This window comes from Gymnogyps californianus, chromosome 20 (genome assembly GCF_018139145.2).
Source record: "Gymnogyps californianus isolate 813 chromosome 20, ASM1813914v2, whole genome shotgun sequence".
Classification (NCBI taxonomy): domain Eukaryota; kingdom Metazoa; phylum Chordata; class Aves; order Accipitriformes; family Cathartidae; genus Gymnogyps; species Gymnogyps californianus.
In genome coordinates this window covers 4,225,216-4,248,494 of record NC_059490.1, presented here as the reverse complement: position 1 = coordinate 4,248,494, position 23,279 = coordinate 4,225,216, and the positions used below count along the sequence as shown (strand labels likewise).

The following is a 23,279-nucleotide window of genomic DNA, read 5'->3' as shown; positions in this document are numbered from 1 at the left end:
GTGGCATGACCAGCCTTCGTGCTCTTAATGCCTGAAGCCTGGTCAGCTGTAAAAGCTCACCAACAGCACAGGGCTGGCTTACCAGAATTGCTCCATACTCACGACTGGGGCCTGTGTTTGCCGCCTAACAAGTGGCCTGACCTTGTGGCCGCAGGTCCTTGGGAGGTGTGCTCCACACAGTCCTCGGTGGGGGCTCCACCAGCCTGAGCGGAGATGGCTCCATCCGAGCTATCTGCAGTGGCTGTGCTTCATAGTCAACGGAGAGGTAATTAATACAGCCCGTGGAGCCCGGGGCATGAGTCATCCCATCTAAAGCAGATGTCTAAAGCAGGACAGCCTGCGTACCCATTGCTTTCTGCAGACTCCAAAGGAAGCCTGGGACTGCCAAGGCAGAGGCTCAGCCCTTCGCTGTAGGTGTCAAAGTTTAGTGAGCATCTCACAAAAAATTCATGTAATAGATGGTGGATACACGCACGTATCGCGGGCTGCCTGACAACATCCCTCCCTTCCTCTCTAATACCAGATGTGCCTTTCATTAGAGTTTTAATTTCTTCATGCTTGTTTTAAATCAAGTCATTTTATCGCTACGTTTTTATTAGAACGAGCAGTTGGGTCAAGAAGGTAAAAAATTCTTTGCCTCACTACTGTGCTGATTTGGGAAGGAAAATAAAGAGTCCAGCTTTGGCTACTTCATCTGATAGCAAACAGGAGAAACGAATTAATCACCAACAGAAAGTCACCAGAGGCCTGCAGATGGAGGAAATGCCGAGGAGTGGCCAATACATGAAGGGAAAGGCATGGTGGCTCGGTGGCAGAGACTGAGCACACATCGAGTGTAATCATCTCCTGCCAGGCTCATCTGACAAGACCACAAACACTCATTGCTCAGTGCCTCGATGCTGAACTTCCCACTGCTCAAACAGCGTGCGAGTGGCCTTGGCTTGTCCCCCCCCACCGCTGAGTGCACTTCTGTGGGTTAGAGGACGCACTGTGACTGTCCAGCCAGCCATCCCACCTAGCACAGCCCAGTAGTCTCCACCACGCAGCTCTGACGGTGGCCAACATGGGTTTCCTTCACTGACCAAAGCAGGGTGGGGGGCAGCCTCTCAATATCAAATAGGTAAATTAATTTCTGGTTTTTTTCATAAGTAGCCCCAGTCTGCCAGCACACAAGACAAACTTCTATTTTCCTGGAGCGTGCTAGAGGAGGCAGAGGAGTGGGGATGCACCAAGCTGTGGTTGTATATCTCAGGACAAGCCTCCTTCCATCAGACATTTCCCCCAGCTCCATGGTAAGTCCACGGAAGCAGTATGTGCTTACTTAGACTGAGACAGAGGTCTATAAACCACATTGCTTTTGAAAACCAATACATTGAATCATTCCGGTGGCTACCACATGGGAGAAACACAAAACCCCAACCAAGCCATGCCTCCAGCATCTCCAGGGTCAAGTAGCTGGGGCAGAACTTCCTAGACCCATACTGAAACCCCTCCGCTTCCAAAGATCTCAAGAGCCATTTCCTTTAGTCCCTGTCTGCACAGCGTGGACACAGGAGCAGCAGAGGCAGCTGTAATGCTTCGACAACAACATCTGCACAAAACCCACGTGAAGGACCCAGGAGAACGCAAAGCACCTCGCCTGCCCTTGTCTGTCCCTCCGTGGTGACCTACCGGCATTTATGCTGCACAGTGAATAACACTGAAAACTGAACTTTATTTTACAGTAGGTGAGTAAAGTTTACTTACTCTTCTGGGAACTCTACAGGCTTGTTCTTGATCCTGTTATGAAGACCCAGAATATATTCATCTATAAAAGGGCACTGTAAAGCAAACAAAAGGTTTTCCAGTTGTCAGAGATCCTGGCACCGCTTAGGTGTTTGTCATTCACATAACTGAAGTATACTCTCTGTTTGCACTCTCTCGATTCTACGCAGAGATGGAAATAAATAAAATCTCCCCACACACAATAAACTGATTTGTTCCTTATTAAAAAAAGGCAGAACAGCAGCAGAGGGATCTAGGGAATACATAACTGGATTGGGATAACACCCTCCATGCAGCCTACCAGGTTACCATGAACTACTCATTTTCCTTTTCTCTGCTCCACTTCTACCTGCAAAATGGAGAAACTGATACCAGCTGGCTTGTATCACTGCTTTGAGGTCTCTCTATGACAAGCAGCATTTGGAGCTAGGTATTACTATTAAAACACTTAGATTCCCACTTTAAATTCAGGCATCTGGATTCAAAGCATATTTTTCTCCAGCGCAACTTTTTACACTGGATTTATTTAGACCTAGATTCTGGCTCTTCCTACCTAGCAGGGTAGGCAGGACTGGGAGGCGGTTAACTGAGCTGTGGTGAATACTGCGGGGGATGCAGGAGCAGCATATTCGCAGGCCCTAGGAACATCTGCATCAAAACTGAAGGAGCAGGTACGCTTGTTTTAGTGGGCTGTGGGCTGCTGGCAGGCCCTGTCTCAGCCTGCCTGGCCAGATTAAATTATGAAATATAGAATAGGTACAAAATGTACAATATTTACTGTACGGGGTCACGTGGAACAGACAAACGCATCCTTGCGCTTGGCTTTATATTCCCCCTTTATTTCCTCCAGTGCTTGCCACAGAGGGAAGTAATATCACCATGAGATTATACCAGAATATAAAATCAAGGTTTACCCTTTCACTTGAGGATTTGGCCCAAATGACACATCATTATAGACACAGGCCAGAGAATATTTTCCTTCCTGACTTAGCTCAGGATATCACACCAGCAATGGAAATAGTTCTGCCTCTGCCACTTCTTACCCCTGAGCTGGATGCCTTATGCCTGTGTGGTGGGATCTGCAGTGGTCCGTGCTTGGACAGGAGGTTCAGGTAACATACCTGCACACACAGACCGCATGTACCTGCTGTACTGCTCATCCTGGGAAGACATGGGTGGGATGAGGGGCTTCTGGCCACAGGAGAGGGAAAAGTCATGACAGGACATGGAGTTTTTGGAGGGTAGCTCTGAAGAGCTGGCTCTGCTAAAGTGGTCTCCATCTGGCCCAGCTCAGCTCTGGCAGACACAGCTTTCTGTAATTTGGATTGCTAAAGTGCTGCAGTGGCTTGGGATCAAACCTATGCCTATCTGGCTTGTTTCTAAATACAGGCAATATGGATAACCCCCTGACAAACCGTTGTCGGTGCTACTGAAGCTGCCCTGAGTTTGTAGCACAAACAACTGCTGTGAGTACAGGGGCCAATTCCAGAAACCCTCCTTTCCACAGATCACAATGTCAGCCCCTTCTCATCCACAGGGTGACTGGGAAAACAGGAGCTTGCAGAAGGTAGGTCTTTGTTTCTAATATTTGCCTTTATTTGGAAAGGAATGAGTCAAAAGCCAGGCAGGCAGACACTCCCATGCAGGGCTCCAGCGTCTGAAAGCCAGCTTACCTTCCCGTAAACAAAGCAGTACAGGGTAATTCCCATGGCCCATACATCAAGTGCCTGAAAGAAAGCATGCGCACGCAGTAAATGAGATGCAACACAGAGATGATCTGAATGAGCTGGCTTTTCCCACCGACTCACAGAACATTATTTGTATGCATTTAACATTTTCTATTTTATTGTGCAGAGTCTCTCTGAAGTTGGGCTCCTGAAGACATCTGCAGCATGCCTGGGGAATGAGGACTGTGCTGGGCCAGACACTGCTACCCTTGTCCGTGCTGTGGAGCACGGTGACCAGCAAGCAGCCTCTTCTTACAAAAGATGACACCATTCAGGGCTGAACATCAAAGAGGAGCTGAACCTCAAAAGTCTTCTTCCAGGCAAAAAACCCCACACTAGACCCTATCCCCACATCTGCATCACAGCGCTTCACAGTGCCCCTCGCTTTCAGGGGATCAAGACATGACCTTGGTGTCGAGCAGCCCCCTGTGCCTCTTGATTATTTTGGAAGGGAATCAGGAGTTTCCTCCTTTCCCTTTGGGCAGGGAAAGGGCTCTAACATGGCTCCTGCCTGGGCAGGGATCCACAGCAACGTCTGTCTGCCCGCTGCACAGAACAACCAATGTGAGTTTTGCCCGGACTGAACACAGAATTAGAGTTTCAGTTTTACTTAATAACAACCCTAATTTGCACCACAATCTCTGGGTGGGCAACACACAAAGGATGCAGGTGTGGTGCTGCCCTTTGTGCCATGCCTCGGGGTCCCAGGAGACATCAGCTGTGAGAAAAGACCTACCTTTCCACTGAAACTTTTGCCAGTGTCTGAAATGGCCTCTGGTGCCATGAAGGCTGGTGTCCCTGCCGTGCTGGAAAGCTGGGCATCGTTCCCTTCAAATTGATTGCTGACTCCAAAATCAGCGATTTTGACATGCCCATCATCTCCTAAGAGCAAGTTGGAAGGCTTGATGTCCCGGTGAATGATCTTCTGGTAGTGCACTAAAACAAACAAACCAAAAACAGGAGCATGGTCTGCCACGGCAGCCAACACACCCAGGGGAAACCTTTCCAAGAGGATGGAAATAAAGGTGCAAGTTCAGGCACCCCACTCAAAGCTGCTGCTGGATATGTAATATAATGTAGTAGAAGTGCCATCTCCTGTAGCCATTTCTTTTCGGTGCCTCACTGGGACGTACACCGGAGCACAACACTCAAATACATCTGTCACCAGTAATTATGCAAAGAATGGCCGTGAACCCAGAAACAGCCCAACCAGTGGGGCTGAGCAGAGCTGTCAGAAGGAAACCACTCAAATGCCGCAGATTTGCTTGGCCTCATCGGACCAGCTGATGAGTTGGGCAACTTGCTGTGTTAAAGGTTTGTGGGATCCAAGTAAAGATGTTCATTTTAAATTTGTTTACTTTGAAACTGCAGTGCCGTAAGGCTAATCAAAAGGGGCAGAACCACAGGCAGAATGAAAGAGGCCCAGAGGAGGTATTTAGGCAACTAGCAGCTGAGCGCCAAGTCCAGCCAACAGCTCAGAAATCAGTGGGTATTTCCAACTCTGAAGATGCCTCTGACCATGGAGCGATCACCAGCTGGTTGATGCCAGCACCCTGGAAAAGGCACTCTCTCTCTAGCCATGCTTCGCAATGGAGCCCACAAATAGAGAAACAACCTCAACTTGTTTTGCATCACCCCAAACCCCCACCACCGCACACAGCTGCCTGCCACTCCGACCACTCTCGCACCCAGAGCCACGGCCAAACCTCTGCCACGCAGCTCTTCAGAGCAAAGGCTGTTCCTACACGCGGCCCTTCGCTCCGCGAGGCTGCGGCAAAGACTCCAGCTCTGTCCTGGCTCCACGAGGCCAACTATGGGCACCAGCTGAATTGCTTGTACATCCAAAATGAAAGAAACCCTTGCAAAGAGCTTGAAGGCTGAGATGCACTGAAAACAACACCCAGAACAGAAAAATCCCACTCATTACAAGCTATCTGGGAAGCAATATTGCAGCTGCAAGAAAGCCATTTCTGGACAACTGAGTGAAGCAGCAGCAGGGAGTTGTAGGAGAGTGGCTGACTTCTCAGGAACTGGGAGAACAAATTTAAAAGTCAAAAAAATTTTCAGAACACAAAATGACCCCAAAAGCAGAACTGTAGAAAACCCAAGAGACTTTACTGAACAGGAGAGGAAATCCTCTAAGTCTTTACTGCCCTTCCCAGGGGAACAGGACCCCTCGGCCTCCCTCCCCCCCGGCCCCAACAACCATTTTCACATTTCCTTCTTGCAAACGGAGCATGCTTGTTTTTATACCTCCCCATGAGCACTTTTCATATCTCCTAGGAAATACACAATTGGGTGGGGGGAAAATGCTGGTCTTCCTTTACAAACCTAGTCAACGCATTGCCACAAAGGCAGCCTGCCCTATGGAGCATCCCAGCTTGTGTTTTAGGACCAAGAAAGAACAAACTTCACGTAACTGTTCTGCTCTTTTCAAGGCAGCTTTCCAGCAGGCTGTGCCTGGGGAGGGGAAGTCACACCTGCAGATACTTTTTCTGCAAGGACCTCTCCTTAGCTTAAAGCACTGTCAGGGGATGCTGTCCTTGGCACATTAAACAGCTGATCTGGAGACCCAGCAAACAAAAACTTGCTGGAGAGCACCAGCGCTTACATCCTCTTCCAGATGTGCAGCAACTGCGTGGCCACGTTGTGATGTGAGCCAGTTAACGCTGTAACAGCCCGGATAGACAGTCAGGATAAACACTGAAAACCCTGCAACAACAGTAATTACGAGGAGACATCTGCTCCGCAGCAAAGCTGGTGGCAAGCTGACATTTCATTATGGTAATATAGGGAGAGCAAAAAAAAGTGAGGAGGGAGTGAAGTTTCCCTTCAGGAGATGATGAGCAGGCAGGTGTCTGGTATCATGCCTGATACCACAGGGCTAAGATTCCCAGTGCCTCTAAAAAAAAAAAAACCACAGGCCACAATTATACATGGGCCATACAAGTACACTCCTGGAGCTAAATCTATGGAAATTGAGGGAGTTCCACTAGGCAAGCAGGTACTCTAGGTTTTTTATTATTTCTTCCGTACAGGAAAGTAAAAAAAACCAAAACAAAACCACAAACCAATTCCTGTATCAAATAACTATCTTGTGAAACACATTCCCTGCCTTTGCGCAATCTAATAAAAGTAGAGGAAAAACGTGGGCAGTTTGCCAGATGCTCTGTGTTTGTTCAGTGCCCATCTCAGGCTGGTACCCAGCGGGTCTGGGCACTGCTGGCTCTTAGGCACAGGAGCAATATGAATGTTGAACAAAAACAAGAAACACATCCTTTGCAAAAATCAAAGCCATCAAACACTAGGGTCAATGAACGTTTGCGTTTCCCAGACCAGAACATCCATGTGCTTGACAGGAGCGTTAGGGACAGGGACAGCCTGACCTCGACTGATCAGAAGAGAAAATTAGCAGAAGTGCCTGCAGGGCAGAGGAGCCCAGGCTGCGCTTTCAGAAGTGAGCCTGACATGTCCCGGGGCTTTGCAATGCAATGTCAGCCAGGCGCTTCTGCAAACCTTGCACACAGTTTAAATAATAACAAACCGGGATGGGAAGGAGATAGGTGCAGAGGGGAAGTGGCTGGCCAGGTCAGGAGCGGCAGTGCTGGGAGCAGTGTCCAACCCACACGCCGTGCTGCTTTGCCATGCTGTTTGGGTGACAGTAATGAAAGTCTTGTGCCAGCTGGCTCGAAAGATTTCTGCTACCTGCAAATCCCCTCCCCTATCCAGCTGCCTTGTGTAGAGGCAACAGCCATGCAGGGAGAAGGAGGGGGGACAGGAATTGTGCACTGAGCATCTGCTCGTGTAAATGAATGAGGCTCCATCATGGCTATAAAAATTGTAAGAGCAAGAGCTCACGTCTGCCAAGAAATGATTTGGTGTGGAGCCGCTAACCTGACGAAGGCAACCTGAAATCCCTTTTCTGCTCTGAAGAAACACAATCCTTAAAGTCCCAGTCTGCCAGCTGCTGTGGGTGTCCCCCCTGCACAGCTATCCAAAACAGGCTTCAGGCTTCAAAATGCCCAGTCTTATCCTCTCCTGCGCTGTGCCTTGCCACTGATACAGTTCAGTACAATACAGGGCTGCAGAAAGAAGTGTAAAAGATTCCCCCAAAATAATTCCCAAGGCTACTTGTAGGCAATAGAAAAAACCTGGCTTGTTTGAGAGCTGCAGAAAGGAAGCCTGACTGCTCATCTGCAGGACATTAACACAAATAAACTCAGAAAAACTTTCCAACCCACCAACTTCTGCTGCAAGTCCAGATCTCTTGCAGATAACGCACTGCAGGGAGAAGGGCAGGGAACAATTAATTCAGCAGGGCTACCAAAGGCTGACGGCCAAGCAGCAGGATGTGCCTGCAGTGACACAAGCATCACTGCCACACACTGCGAAAGGAGCCTGGGGACAGAGCTGTCTTGCAGGAAAGGTACTCGTTAAACCAGCGTGATCTGCATTTCCAGCACAACACGCAGAGGAAAAGATGGTGTGATCCCTGCAGAACTCCAGAGGGAGAGCTAAGCATCTCAGAAATAAAAGCCTACCACTAACGATACCCTCCAGACTGCTAATGACTGTACAGAAGAGACAACAGCGCAAGGAGCACACAACCCACAGAGCCACCCAAGGGGAGCAGGTGACGGCCACAGTCAAACACAATCACCAGCACAAATTAACCCTCTAATTTCACCAGCCTGAAGCATCTGGGAGCAAGTTTTTTCCCTCTGCAGATATAAGAGCAGCAGGTAGGAAAGGCACCTTCATTAGGATTGCTATTCAATGTCACTGGAAGGCAGGACCAGAGGTCCCAGAAACAAAACACTTGTCCTGTCCTTGGGATTAAGGACACGTTGCAACACAGCCACTAGCAAACAGGAGCAGGGCTGCGTCACGCACAGAAAAGAAGGAAAAGCACTTTCAACATCTGAATAAAAACCCCAAATGTGCTTTAAAGAAACATAACCAAAATAACTATCTGTATCGCTGCACCTAAACTCACTCCATGAGGGTTTGGGGATTATTCTTCTTTTAAACCAACCTATGACCTCCCCTTAGTTCCCTTCATGGGGAACTGGGACCCCTAAACTGAGTCCGTGCCTTCAAGGGAACTTCCAGCTACTCTGTGTCCTGCTCAAAGAGACTGGCCACAGCAAGGCATTGGGTTTTTTCCTTGCGACACTACAGAAACAGTCACAAAGCAGGCAGACATCAGCCCTGGCGAGACTGCCCTCAGACCCATGCCATCCAGCCATGGGGACGTGGCCGCTGGATGCATGCAGCCTTGGGAAGGACCATCCCATCGGTGCTGCCCTCCCAGGCCCCACCTGCCACACACAAGGGGGACATCAACAGCCGAAAAAACACTCATTCCCATGCAAATGTACCTGTCTGCATCCCTCCCAAGGTTAAAAATCGACACTGAGCTGGCCAAAGCAGAGCACTTTACTGAAGGTGCTTTGACAAACTGACAAAATGGTTCCACTCGTTGCTTTTGCCTGGAAAGGAGTTTGCTTTAAAAGCAGAGATCAGCAGCTCACTGGAACAACTTCCCTGGGCTCCAAGATGCTGTGCACTTTCTGTGCTGACAGACCCGATTCAAAGAATAGATCAATACCTCTTCATAATGAAAATGAAACAATGTAAGATATTACAGAGCCCTTAGGAGAAAGTCTGATTGTGCAGCGCTCCATTAAATTTGGGTTTATGAGACCTATCCTTCACTTCTGTGGAAAGGTAACAGTATTTCAGGTCTATTTGCATCTGAATAACAATCCCACGGATTTCTAGAGCGTCCTCTAGGCAAAGATCCCAAAGCACATTAGAAATACCTGTTTGCTAAGCCTCACAGCCACCTCATGAACGAAGCAGGTGTGGCATGTGAGGGCACCTGTATTACATTTTCATCACAACTTGTGTTAAAAAGCCTGACCAGGCACATCTGAAGTTGGATTTAGTCAAACCCTAGAGCCCCAGGGTGCTCAGAAACAAGGGAAATCATGCCCAAAAGTCTAGACTGTCTCCTGACTTTGGGCATGGAGTGCAGGCGCTTAAGAAAAGCCTGCTGAAGGCTGCTGCTATGTGGTGGAGAGATACAACCTCAGAGGAGGATTCAGAGCACTCAGGGTGTGAGCAACAGTCAGGAGAGGACCATCTTCCTCTGTCCCTCTCATTTCAGACAGAGCCTCTAGCAGGTACGCTGCACCTACTGCCTATAGCAGCTGGGATGAACCCATACTCGGGTGTTCAAATTCAAACCCATATGAAACAACTATCCAAAATAAAAGGTCTCCTTGAAAGTCTAGCTTTTCAGGACTTTGTTTCGTTTCTTCGTTACGATGTATTTTAACTCGGTTGGTATTAGCAGCATGGATACAATAGTTTGGGTGTTTGATATACAAAGCACAGGAATCCAGAGTTTCTCAGAGCAATGAGGATGTGGGGTGTGCTGTGCTGGGGCTGCCTGCTTCTCCTGCTTTCACACCTTCCCAACAGGGGCAGAAAAAAGCACCCAACAGCTTGATGAAAAGCTGCCCGTGACCTTGCAGCTGGTCCTTACGGCAGACCTTGTCCCAGGATGGACTCTCTGAAAGCCTCTCCAGCAGCACACCTGGATTACTCACATTCTTTCAACAGTTTCAGGCAGTCTACACCCACTTCTCCCATAACTTCATCAGCACCACAAACACGGTTTCTCACCTTGTCCCTAGACAACAAGACAGCATGCCTATCACAACTACCCGGTTGTATTCTGCCATCCAGACACCTCTGAGCCTGCAAACACTCTGAGTGCTGACTGTCCAGGGAATGAGCAGCTAGCTTGTACTTCCAAGTCACAAAGCATGCCCATTTAGGACACCGCTTTGGCACACACTGAACTTCACCTCTGTGAAAAGCCAGCAGGGGATGTGGGAATGGTATTAAAAGAAAGCATAGGTTTACGTGCCTCTGAACTGGGGTCAGCGTCCCTGCAGAACCAAGCTAGCGACAGTCAAGCCAAACGACTTCAATAACTACAAAATGAAACTCTTGCAGAAAGCCAGTACCCCAAGTATCATCACTGCTGTTAGCACGCACGTTGCCCCTGAGAGGATCTCACTGCTGGGCTGTACCCCAGCCGCTCGGGAAGGTATGGGGCAGGGCCGAGGCCCTGGAGCATCACAGCTGTAAACTGCCACGGCTTGGAGATCCTGCAGCACTCGTATTGCAAAGCGGCGTTCAGGCAGGGGTGAATCTTCAGTGGCTGTGGTACAGTAGATGGGGCTGGAGAAAGGGGCAGATTTGGGGGACAATCTCTGCTGCTGGGCCAGCTGGCTCCTGTCTGTGCACGCAGCACACAGCCCTGCCTGGGCTCTCCGCAGGTCTCCTGCCGCTCTGCCTCCCTGCTCCATCACTGCCCCTTAGCAAAGCCCCGCTGAGCACATGATTTCTTTCTGTTCAGTCCTTGGCTGCCTTCAATGGGACAAGCCAGCTTTTTTCACAAGATGCAACTCATTTCACAAATGCTCCTCGTTTCTAGATACCGCAGGCTATTCAGAGACTAAATAGGCTTTCCTTTTCATTCAGAAGCAAATGCCTGGGAACGGTCTGCCTAGTTTAACAGCCAGTGAAGACCAAGAAGGAGCAGAGATAGAAGTGCTAGAAAAAGAGAGATTGTTCCTTGGTCCTTTTAAAAAAGGCACTTTTCACTGTGTTCCCGTCTGGAAACCTTAGAGCTCCAGCAGGTTAATACCAGCTTGCTAAAAGCTTATTTAAAAATTGTACATATAAAACTGCACTGCACTGACACATCCTGCTATTTACTGAGGCCGATGCTGAATTATACTTGATTAAAAACAGAATCCCATTCCCATTCAAGGGCAAAAGCAATCCATATGGTGCTACTGCAGAGTCTGCTTAGTATTACTCTCACATCACCCCTGTAGCAAAGAAATGATTTAACACCCTCCCAAGGAAACTGCTGCACCACCATCCAGAGCTTAAAACAGAAGGCTGCTCTTTGAAGCATGTCTCTGTACTTGTCCACAATGCTCCACTGAGAAAGAGCCGGAGGACACGGATGTAGTGGGCTGTGCAAGGGCAACACCTTCCTTCCCATGCTCAGCTCATTGCAGGGGTTTCATGTAGCAGCTGAGGCGAGGATCCCAGCTCTGATTTTCTCAAGCTCTGTTCACTGTTTTGCCACTCTCTTGCTGCATCCATCAAACCTCTGCCACTTGATTATGTTGCTTAAGCCCAGGTTTTACAAAGGGACATCCCATGACCCAGCACTGCCCAGCTTTTGGAAGAGTTCAACTTCCATTTATGCTCCATCTTCAGCACCTGGCTGACCATCGTGCTCCTGGCAGAAGGGATAGGTATGGGATACTGCCAGTAGGAAGCAACGGGGAAGAGGAAGGAGAGGTAGCCTTGCCAAAGGCTGCCCTTCTACACCTGTCCTCCAACCCGCGTAAGCACACCGTATATCACCAGTCACAGAGGACATGCAGAGCTTCCTGCCACGGCTACACAGGCACCGACGGTCAAGGGACCACGGGGGAAGTGGGGAGCAGGGTACGTGCAGCAAGTACTGCCAAAACAACCTGCACAGTCTGTGCCATGGGCTGCTTCTAACCCCAGCACAATCACTTACATAACTGCATCAAACAATGACAACAAAAAGCAAAGTGCCTGATCTTTCTTAAGAGGCTCTAGCACATCTCTCTGATCTGCTCCACCAGCTAATTATCTCACTCTTATGCAAAGCCCTCATCGATCAGTATCAGCAGCACTTGCAGCTACCTGAAAGGTTTTCTGTTTGGTTTTTTAAATCATCTGAACACAGCTTGTCTGCACGTGCTAAAACACAAGCCAGCCCCTCTTCTCCTGGTGGTGTCATTTGTAACACCCAGCACCTTGCAGCTGCAGTTGCAGTCGAGAGCCCTCTCCTCAACATGTTCCATTTTGAGGGGCTCTGAACTTGCACAGGCAAGAGGCAGGAGCAAAGAAGGAGCAGGTCCCCATTTCTCACATGGGAATGGAGGCACAGATGGATCAAGTAGCTTGCTGGGAATCACAGAAGAGCATGCAGCAGCTCCATCACAGACTCTTCTGGCCCATGACAACATGAGCTCTGAGGAAGCTCACCTCTGCCAAGAGCCAAACCAGATCAAACCCATCTACACAACTGATGCTTCAGCACACCTACCCTGGGCTTACATTGCAGTAGATATTCTTCAGAAGAGACAAGCCTGTGTTGACTCAGCTGTTGATTTATTTGCTTAAATTTCCTTTTAAGATAATGGAACTTATACTCACATACTGATGATCAAGTAGATTAAGTCTTATCTCAGAAAAGCCAGCTTTGATCTGCATGTCAGGCACTTTGTTATTGCTCCAGGCTTAGTGTGCAGGGCTCCAGAGCATCTCAGACATTCATACAGGTGCCCTGCAGAGAACTGCTGCTGGAACAGTAACTTCCCAGCGGCTTTAGCTGCGTGTCATGACCCTCCCTTCAACCCAATAGCTCAGATGAGACAAGCATTCCTCTGCAGAGGGAAGCAGAATTGCCACCCTTAGTTTCCCTAGACACAGGTGCAGGAGGGCAATTGTGCATTTTCTACAGAGAACGCAGAAAATAATGTTTTCTCTTCCTTTCACCCACACTGACAGCAACTGTCTCAGCTTCTCGTGAGCTGGATAAAATACTGAGCTTTGCAGCTAAACAGCAGAAGGGACAGTTGCTGTGCTTCATCTTGACTGTGCAAGTCAGCAGGGTTTTCCCCTGGGACAAGCTTGTGTGCGTGATCTGCGCTAAGTGTCTGCTCCTGGCTAGTGTCACAGCCAGGCTACCTGCTTAGACAGACCTTTCGTTTGCTTATTCTTATTCCTTACTTAGGCTCTTACTAAATGAAGCTACTTGTGTCCCAATCCTAAAACCAAACTGGGATACCTGCCTGGCATACCCCTCACGTCTTTTGATGGGTATGTTTCTCCCTCACAACCTCTCCTGCGGCTCCCACGTACATCTCCTGCCACTGGAGAAGAGTTTAAGGTATCTACTCCTTGCGTTGAACGGAACATCTGCTCACAACAAGGAAAACATTTCTGGCCAGCAGACAGCAGCCTAACACTGGAAAAAAATCCTCCCGTTACACGCTTCACCTGGTACTGGTTTCCACTGTTGATCTGCCAAAGCAAACTGCCATGACACCAAATTCATCTTCACTCAAAACCATTTACTGTGCAGTTATTAAACATAAGTCACCACTGAGCTAAATCCAGAAGGAAATTTTACTGCCTTCAAGAAGTCAAACCTGTATTCAGGTATCACCATATCCAGGATATCCAAAGTAAAACAGCAGAATATCTGTCTTCGTCCAGCAAACCTGTAGGCTTTGTTGGAGGCAGGGATATGTCAACTCCTGCAGTAAGTATTTTCAGCCACTTTTACTGTAGAAGACAACTCTGAAATACTGTTGTGCCCCCAATTAACAAGGCTTGGGGGGCTCCACGACTGATAGCTTTTTCTAACAGATGGTCAAAGGGGTGGAAGGACACTTGGCACAGACAAGAACTCTGCAGCCTTGAAAAGCCACCCATGAAGATGGGATGGAGGTCTATAAACCAGGGGTGCACAGAGAGGGCATGATTGTTCCCAAGTCACTGCTGGCATCAGCTGAAATCTGCAGGATCAGACTCAACCCCGAATGGGGACTGCTCCCCACAGTATAAGAATAGGAGGTAGCAGATGTTGAAGATTTACACAAGTTTAAAAAGGGATTGGACAAATGAATGGAATAATATCAGAGGCCGTTAAATACAAAGACACAACCTTTGGCTGAGGAAATGGCTGGGCCACTGATCTCAGCGTGCTGGAAGGCATGCTGCAGGGTGCACGGCTGGATGCCCGCCTGGCTGGCACTGCTGGTGGATCCCGGCTGCGAGGCACCCTGGGCTGACCCGCAGCTGCCGGGCTCTGCGGAGGAGCACTGTAGTCACCTCCCGGCTTTCGGGATTGACTCCTGCCACAGCTACCAACTCCTTCAACAACTATTTGCTATCCAGCCCATCTATTTCTGCTGAGTATCATTGGGAAAGCAATGTTTGCCTTACTAGAAGGGGGACTGAAGCTTAAATAACCCCAGATAAGCACTACTAGAGGGAAGTTACAAGTGGAAAGGGAGGCACATATCCCCAGTTCACAGAGATGCTTAAGCACATGCTTTACTTAATGACACAAATAATCCAGCAAAACTTTTCCATCCAAAGCACTTAAGTACATTCTGAAATTACCACTCCAGTGGTACTTACAATATGTGGACGACTGCCTGCCTCCCCACTTCACAAGGATGTGTGTGCAATGCCGTCAGCACTGGGGAAGTGTCGCAAGTGGGAGCAAAAGTACTTTCCTTCTTAGGGCCCATTTCACCAGGATGGGAATTAAAGTTTGCATGTGCTTAAATAACTCCTGATATAGTCTGCACAACAGAGCCCAGGTCTAAGACAGGCATACGAAAACAGAATATGTGAACCAGTAACATTACCACACTTAAGCTCAAAATATTTTCCCAGCAGTTCGGGGGCCAGAGGAAGGGATACTCTACCATGGGCAGATCTCCGCGGCTCTCGGACCTTGAACCTGCCCCTGTTTCTTCATTGCTCAGTGAATGAGGCTGGGACCGCGCATGTATCAAAGTGCACTTCCCGGTATTAACACTTACTAAACCCAGAAACCCAGCCAAAAGCAGCTGACAAAGCAAGGCAGCACTGTGCCATTGCCTGGACGGGGGAGCTCTCGGCTCTCTCCAGGGCATCTGTCCCTGCCTCCCACCGTGCCTAAGCCAGGCTTCCCACCTGGCATGGGATGTTTCTGCTCTCATCACACTGACCGCTGCCTCCCTCCAAACACTTCTCCCCAGATCGAGCCCTCTTGCAGGAGGCAAGCATCATGAATAACCACTGGACTCCAGTCCCCACGGACACACAGCAGCCGTGGACCACATGCTGCCACCGATAATTTAAAAGGTCAGCCCACGTCTCCCATCAGCTTGGCTCCCTGCGCCCTTCCCGCTCACCACAGACTGTTTGCACCAAGGGCAGTGTGCTGGCCTGGATTAATGCCTTGCAGGCTCCGACAGGGATCCAGTTCACAACTTCTAATTTAATAAAACCCAACCAGCAATGATGCATTTGCTACTGTGATGACTGCAAGCTTCAAGCAGCTGCATGGTTATTGAGTCTCCCAAATTACATAACAATTAAGTATGCTTACATTAAAATTACCTTGCAATCTCTAGATTGCCTGGCAACACTTTTCCTTCAGCTGCACGAACAGTGCACTTTTCCTCTTAATTACATAATAATTACCACGCATTTACCCAGCAGTTCTGAGAGAACACCATTTTTAACTTTCATTCGATAATAAAGTAAGTGGTTACTCAATAGCCCAAAATAAAGCATCCTATTGTTCCTGTTGCTGGGAGTGCTTTGGCATCCTATAATTTATTGCCCAGTTTCACTCCCTCTGCCTAGGACTACCCACACTTTACCACTTTTTTTTTGTTGTTGTTGTTTTTACTACCTTCTAAACTCAAAGTTTCCTCTGAGTAGGAACTGTTACACCAGCAGCATCCAGCACAGCAGAGCTTGGATCTCCCAGCTGAGGCATACAGGTTCTGCTATGATATGAATGCTAATGAGAATATAAAAAACTGCAACTTCAAACTCTACTGAAAAACAGTCTTGAGCTTCCCATTCATATATACATTTCCACCAACTTTCTGGGGTGACCTGACTGATTTTGGCAGAACCTGGAAGCTTCTGGACTGTCACAGACTTGCAAACATTGATTTTATTCCCACCCACTGGTTTTAGACAAAAAATCAGGTGGTGTTGCATTTCAATGTGGAGATGGCAGGCACTGCAACCACCTTCCTCTGCCTTGGCAAGGTCCGTCATGCTCAGAGACTTGTTCTCTGCAGGTGTTTGAAACCAGGTGAGTCTTCAACAAAAGCCCTGTAGAAGTGAGGGGCTTGCTCTGGCTCTGAGGAGCTGCTGAGCTTGCAGGGGCCACTGGAGATCAGTGAAATTAAGGCAGACGTGGCTCAAAGCGCTATGGCAGTATGAAACATTACTTTTGAGTTCGATGCAGCTACACGTTGCTTTTTGAAAGCACATTTGAAACAATTCCCTCTGGTTTGTGAAAGAAGCAGGTATTTTTTTCCTAAGGTTGAAACAGCTGGAAAAATCTCACCTTGGACTGAACAGGGAGGGTGACACGGCTCTGTCTTGCACATGGTCTGACCTTCATGACTTGCACTGCTCATTGACTGGGGATGACGATCACTTGCTCAAGCGTCCTTGTCCCTCCCTCTGCTGGCTGCCCTGCCTTCAGATTTGCCACCAAAACCGTGCGTTTGCACTGCTAAAGTAAGCCAGGTTTATAAAGCCATGCCTGAGAGACACCAAGCTAACCTAGATCAGTCTCAGAGAACCTGGCAAAGCGCAGCTACCTCTGCCGTCAGGTCAGCACAGTGATAACCTCAAGGACAATGTGGACAAGCTGCTGGAGGACAGACGAGGATGGAAGAGGAGCCAAACCAAAGGCCCACCTACCCCAGCACCCCATCTTCTGCCAGGGTCAATAGCTTGGGGAAAAGCATCAGGCAGAGAGATGTAACACCTCCAGTACCCACACTCCCTGCTTTAGGCAGCCCGATGGCAAACTCTGCCTGTGTCCTCATATTTCATTGTCCTTGATGCTTTTATTCTACACATCTGTCTAATCACTTGGAGTCCATTTGAGTTCTGGCACCTGCTATCTCCCCTAACACTAAATTTCACAGTTTAATTACACACTACACGAAAGAGTAATTCCTTCTGGTTTAAACTGGCTAGCTGAGTATTTTGATTGCTACCCCTTAGTTCTTGTGGTTTTAGAGACAGAGAAGATTCATTCCCTGTTCATCACTTCCCTGACACTTAGGATTTTATGAGCCTCTGTCATATCACCCCCTTCCCATGATAATTTTCAAATCTTAAGAGCTTTGGTCTTATCTCTGTACAGAAGATGTTCCATCTCTGTACATAAGATGTTCCAGGACCATCCTGATCACCCTTCTCCGGCCTTTTTCAGTTCTAGAGAGCTGTTTCTAAGACAGGCTGACCCGAGTTGCACAAAATATTCAAGATACTCCTCGCCTGCACCTAAGAGCTCTTACAGATCCAAATAACTGTATAATGACATTTTCTGGTTTCTTCTCTATTTCATTCCCAATAATTCCCCAAATCTCGTTAGCTTTGTTGAACGTCACTAAGTAACGGGCTGGCATTTTCAAGAGAACTATCCAGAATGAAGCATGAGTGAGAACAGCTAATTTAGAGCCCATCATGATGTATGTATTTCTAGCATATTTTTTTCCTCCCATTTTTAAAAAGGGAAAAAAGGAAGACCTGGGGAACTACAGGCCAGTCAGTCTCACCTCTGTGCCCGGCAAGATCATGGATCAGATCCTCCTGGAAACTATACTAAGGCACATGGAAAATAAGGAGGTGATTGATGACAGCCAACATGGCTTCACTAAGGGCAAATCATGCCTGACAAATTTGGTGGCCTTCTATGATGGGGTTACAGTGTTGGTGGATAAGGGAAGAGCAACGGACATCTTCTACCTGGACTTGTGCAAAGCATTTGACACTGTCCCGCACGACATACTTGTCTCTAAATTGGAGAGACAGGGATTTGACGGATGGACCACTCGGTGGATAAGGAATTGGCTGGATGGTCGCACTCAAAGAGTTGCAGTCAACAGCTCGATGTCCAAGTGGAGAGCAGTAACGAGTGGCGTTCCTCAGGGGTCGGTACTGGGACTGGCTCTGTTTAACACCTTTGTCAGCGACATGGACAGTGGGATTGAGTGCACTCCGACGACACCAAGCTGTGTGGTGCGGTCGACATGCTGGAGGGAAGGGATGCCATCCAGAGCGACCTTGACAGGCTTGAGAGGTGGGCCTGTGCGAAACTCATGAAGTTCAACAAGGCCAAGTGCAAGGTCCTGCACATGGGTCGGGCAATTCCAAGCACAAATACAGGCTGGGCAATGAGTGGATTGAGAGCAGCCCTGAGGAGAAGGACTTGGGGGTATTAGTGGATGAAAAACTGAGTATGAGCCAGCAATGTGCACTCGCAGCCCAGAAAGCCAATCGCAACCTGGCCACGCTTCTTTTGATGCAGCCCAGCAGGTCGAGGGAGGTGATTCTCCCCCTCTACTCTGCACTCTTGTGAGACCCCACCTGGAGTACTGCATTCAGCTCTGGGGCCCCCAGCGTAAGAAAGACATGGACCTGCTCGAGCGCATCCAGAGGAGGCCACAAAGATGATCAGGGGGCTGGAGCACCTCCCTATGAGGACAGGCTGAGAGAGTTGAGGTTGTTTAGCCTGGAGAAGAGAAGGCTCGGGGAGACCTTATAGCGGCCTTCCAGTACTTAAAGGGGGCCTACAGGAAAGACAGGGAGGGACTCTTTATCAGCGAGTGTAGTGATAGGACAAGGGGTAACAGTTTTAAACTAAAAAGGGTAGATTTAGATTAGATATTAGGAAGAAGTTCTTCACTGTGTGGGTGGTGAGGCACTGGAACAGGTTGCCCAGAGAAGTTGTGGATGCCCCTCCCTGGAAGTGTTCAAGGCCAGGTTGGATGGGGCTTTGAGCAACCTGGTGTAGTGGAAGGTGTCCCTGCCCTGGCAGGGGGGTGGAACTAGATGATCTTTAAGATCCCTTCCAACCCAAACCATTCTATGATTCTGTGATTCTCCCCCCTCAAACATTACCCTGCAGTCAGCAACATGAATTTTTATCTGCCATTTTACCATGCCGTCACTTGCTATCATGGCATCTTCCTGCCAGTCTTTGCAGTCAGTTCTAACAATGACTATCCTGAATAACTAGATGTCGTCACCAGTCTCTCTTACTGCACTCTACCTTTTTTCTGGTCATTTAGGAATATATTGAACAACCCAGGCCACATTATGGATTCCTGTTTAACTGTACTAGTGACTATTCTCCATTGTGAAAGTTGTATTCCTACTTCCCTGATTGTCTAGTTTTAATCCACAAGAGGCCATCCAACCAGAGAGACTTACGAGCTTCTTTATGAGCTACTGTTAATGGATCTAATCAAAAGCTGTTTGCCAATCAAAACACAATGTAGTAACAGGATCACCTTATCTACATGTTTGTTGTCTCCTCTGGAAAACTAATAGACCTGTGAGGCATGAATTGCCTCTGCAAAAGCTGTACTGACTCTTCCTCCTCATATTCAGCCGTCCAACCACGGTCAATCCTTTAGTGCATCAGTGTGCAGAGAAAGCAGTCAATGATGAGATCACTAAACTCTATGGAAGGCTGTTTACGAGGAGGACAGCAGAATCAAAACAGGCACAGAGACAAACGCAGCTCACCAGCAGTTTGACAATGAGCCCAGCTGGTACAGAAGCAGTAACTGCACACCAGCCGACTCATGGGTACCTCTCGCATATGAGACCATGCTACGTGGGTCCCTGGCAGGACCCTGTACATGAACTGCTCCAGTGCAAGCAGCAGAGCTGAGGATAAAGGCAGGGACCTAAGGTGAGTGAGCAGCAGGGGATCTGAGTTGTGCCTTCTGACTTGGTGACAACGCTGGTAGGAGGCTCAGGAGGAGTGGGAATGTGCAGTGTAATATAGACACAGCATGGGAGTAATGCCAGCTACCAGCGCCACACCACATCAAAGCACCAGGCTCTCTGACCCACACCCCCCTGCATGGTGCAGATGTGTCCTGCACCCATAAATGCCCAGCTCTACTGTGCTTGCTACTTTCAGAGGTCTGTCTTACAGAAAAGAAAGCAACCAGCAATTTCATGGGTATCTTCCACTGCTGGCACAGATCAGAAGAGAAGCCCAGCCATGAAGCCTACAGCACAAGGTCTGCAGATCAGCAGCGAGCAAAATGCACCATCTGACAGCCTCACATCCCCTGCTGCGGAGAGCAAGAGGTTACACAGACATACCAGCTCTGCTAAGAGTCCACGAGGGGAAACACCAGCCAGCCCTCACTGCTCTTCAGGGCCCACGCTCACAAGATGCCAGCACATAGACCGCTCTACCTTGTGCCTTCAATTCAGGGACCCCTCTTCTCCCACCCCTGCCAGGTTCATGCCAGCAGGGACATGTCAACTACAATGGGGCCAGAAAAATCCCTGCTGTCGTTTACAGATCTATCATGGCCTCCTTCTACTCTTCAGGACAGGTGCTCAGCAAAGAATGTGGCCTCAGTCACATTGGGAGAAGACTTAGTAAAAAAAGGTGACAATAATCAAATAGGCTATAAAAAGGAAACCTGCTGCTGGAGTCTCCGGACGGAGCCTGGGAACACCCTTAAGTCACCACCTCCCTGGGAGGGCACAGCAGCGCTGGGCTCTCGTCACCTTGCAGCCCTGAGTGACAAGGAGTCACTCAGACTGATGCTGCGGAGGGAGTGGACAAGGACAGACACCCTCCCCGTGCCACCTGCCAGCTCTACCCATGGCCGGCACTTGCCCTGCTACGCTAGAGACAGGAATTTGTTCCAGCTGAAGCTAACTGATTCAGAACGTGTCACTGCAAACACCCATTTTCTGGCTCTGCTATTGCCTTCAGACATGCTCTCCAAATAGAGATAAATGGAAGAAAAAAGGAAGCCACTATTTTCCTAATATCCTTCCTAAGGAACGCCTGCTCCCGGCATCTGTGATACTGCCTGGGTAAATCTGAGCTGAGTGGGGCCACCACCAACTGCAAACCCCATCACATGCAATTAAAGGGGACCTCGCTCTCTCAACTGACAGCCCACCAGAGCAGAGAGGCTTCTCCCCAGCTGAGCAGGAGGCCGACGCACGCGCTCTGCAAAGCTGCTGTCAGTGCTGGTGGTACTCACAGTACTCAATGCCCAAGACGATGTCTCGGAAGTAGAGCCGTGCCTGCTGCTCGCTGAAGGGCTGCTCACTTGGTACCTCCATGACAGGCCTGTTAGGAAGAGCGAGAGTAACTAAGTACTTTGCAGAATAGCAGTAACTCTCCTTGCTGGAGGAGTTTCACGTTCTCCATCACCATGTCCCCAGCATTGAGGGCCAGGCACCCAAGAGGTTCTGGGTGCTCTGACGCAGGATAGAGGTGTAGCCATCCTTTCTGGACGTGGTGACGCCTAAGTTAGTGAGCTCGGCTAGCGGTGACGGGTGGCTTTGCACAGTCCCTGAGCCAGCATGAGCCACAGAGCCCTCGTCAACATCAGGATTAACTGCTGCTGTCTGCACAAAATAAGGCGAACACACTTCACTTAGAGTCCTAATAGGAAAAGTGTAGTGAAAGAACAAAACTGGATCTGGCCTTTGGTTTCTTGCTAAAGCTGCTCATGGCTGTGAGCACCAGCATCACCAGGAGGTACCAGGCAGCAGTGGGGACAGAGTGCCCGTTGCTGTGCACTGGATGTCATGCCTGCTGGGGCTCAGTCCTGAAGCAACATCAGTGTGCAGCTAGTTTAAACCAAGGCAGAATCTAGACATGAACCACTGGCTCAAAGGTTAAGTGGGAGTATTTCCAGTGCATTGTGCTAAACTGCTTTGAAAACCTATTCAGCTGTTCAGGTTTCAGCCACCACCAGAACTCAGCCATTCAGCCCTAAACAGCCAAGGTTACCTGGTCAGCTTCTCCTCTCCCTTCCTTTGTATGCTGCCACTGCTGAGAGATGCACAGTATCCTCTAACAGCCCCTCTTCTGCCTGTGCCTGCTGAAAGCTGAGGGCAAAGAGGCTGTAAGAGCTAGTCAGCATCTTCTGTTCCCCAGTGGATGAATGGCAGGAGCTAAGGACTTCACTGCGCTGGGGGTTAATCCTGCTTGTGCTCAGCAGCTTGACCTTGCATTTGGACATAAGCCCACTGACTCGAGTTGGATTTAAGTGAGCGCTCCTCAGACACTGTCCTTGCAAGCCAGACCCTGGCAGAGAATAGCCCATAGCCAAAACCAGGCTTGCGGCTCTTCCCCTCAGCACCCAGCAGCAAATCCTTCCTGCAGCATTTCTCTCTTCTCCCTTGCTGCCCATTTGATCGATGACCTTCATCTCCCATTTGCATTTTTCTACCACTGCCTTCCCTCCCTCTTCACGCACATTTTTCTGCTGCTGAAACCAGGGAGAAATAATGTGAGCGGCAGGACTGGCAGAGCCACTAATGGAGTCTAATTGCCTTCTGCTAGAGGCAGACGGGCTGCACTCGGCCAAGCTGCACGTTCCCTGGCCACAGCTGATTACTGGAGCTTTATTTTCCTCCCCCTCTCCCACAGGATAGTCATCAGCCTGGTCACCAGGGAGACTGGGGAGCCTCTCACCAGCAACTCGCTGGAGCTGGCAGCCTGCAAGGGGCTTGTTCGTGGGGACAGAGAAGAAAATAAGCCCTTCAGGAATCTCCCCGATCCTGGGCACAGCTCTCTCGACCTCACTGTGACTCTGCAGAGCTGTAGAATCAGTGGAGGTGTAGCAAAAAGCAGTGAGGAGGCTCCCGCCACCTTATCACTTCTCTTGCTATGGAAAAACATGCCAACAAAACAGCCTCCCACAATATGTTAGTGCTAGGGGCAAAAAAAGGCAGCGGGTGGCAAGTAAATGTTGATGCAACCACACACCCCTTGTGCCAGAGGAAGCCACGATGTGGCTGTTACCCCAGCAGAGCATTCCTATTAAAACCTTTTCTTCCAGGCACCTGATGGGGAATTGGCATCAAATTTGTTTTCCGGATCAGAGCCTG

The 23,279-nt window shown here is 49.0% G+C and overlaps 1 protein-coding gene across 2 annotated transcripts in view; it reads right to left on the bottom strand.

The window, feature by feature from the left end:
• Positions 1-23,279, bottom strand: part of CAMKK1 (calcium/calmodulin dependent protein kinase kinase 1) — a 62,825-nt gene that overhangs the window by 15,267 nt on the left and 24,279 nt on the right. For both annotated transcript variants that reach the window (XM_050908847.1, XM_050908848.1), the window contains exons 8-11: positions 21,419-21,507; positions 4,228-4,427; positions 3,438-3,491; positions 1,747-1,820 (exon numbers count right to left, since the gene is read on the bottom strand). In XM_050908847.1, coding sequence (XP_050764804.1) covers positions 1,747-1,820; positions 3,438-3,491; positions 4,228-4,427; positions 21,419-21,507 — 417 coding nt within the window. The remainder of the gene's footprint in view (positions 1-1,746; positions 1,821-3,437; positions 3,492-4,227; positions 4,428-21,418; positions 21,508-23,279) is intronic.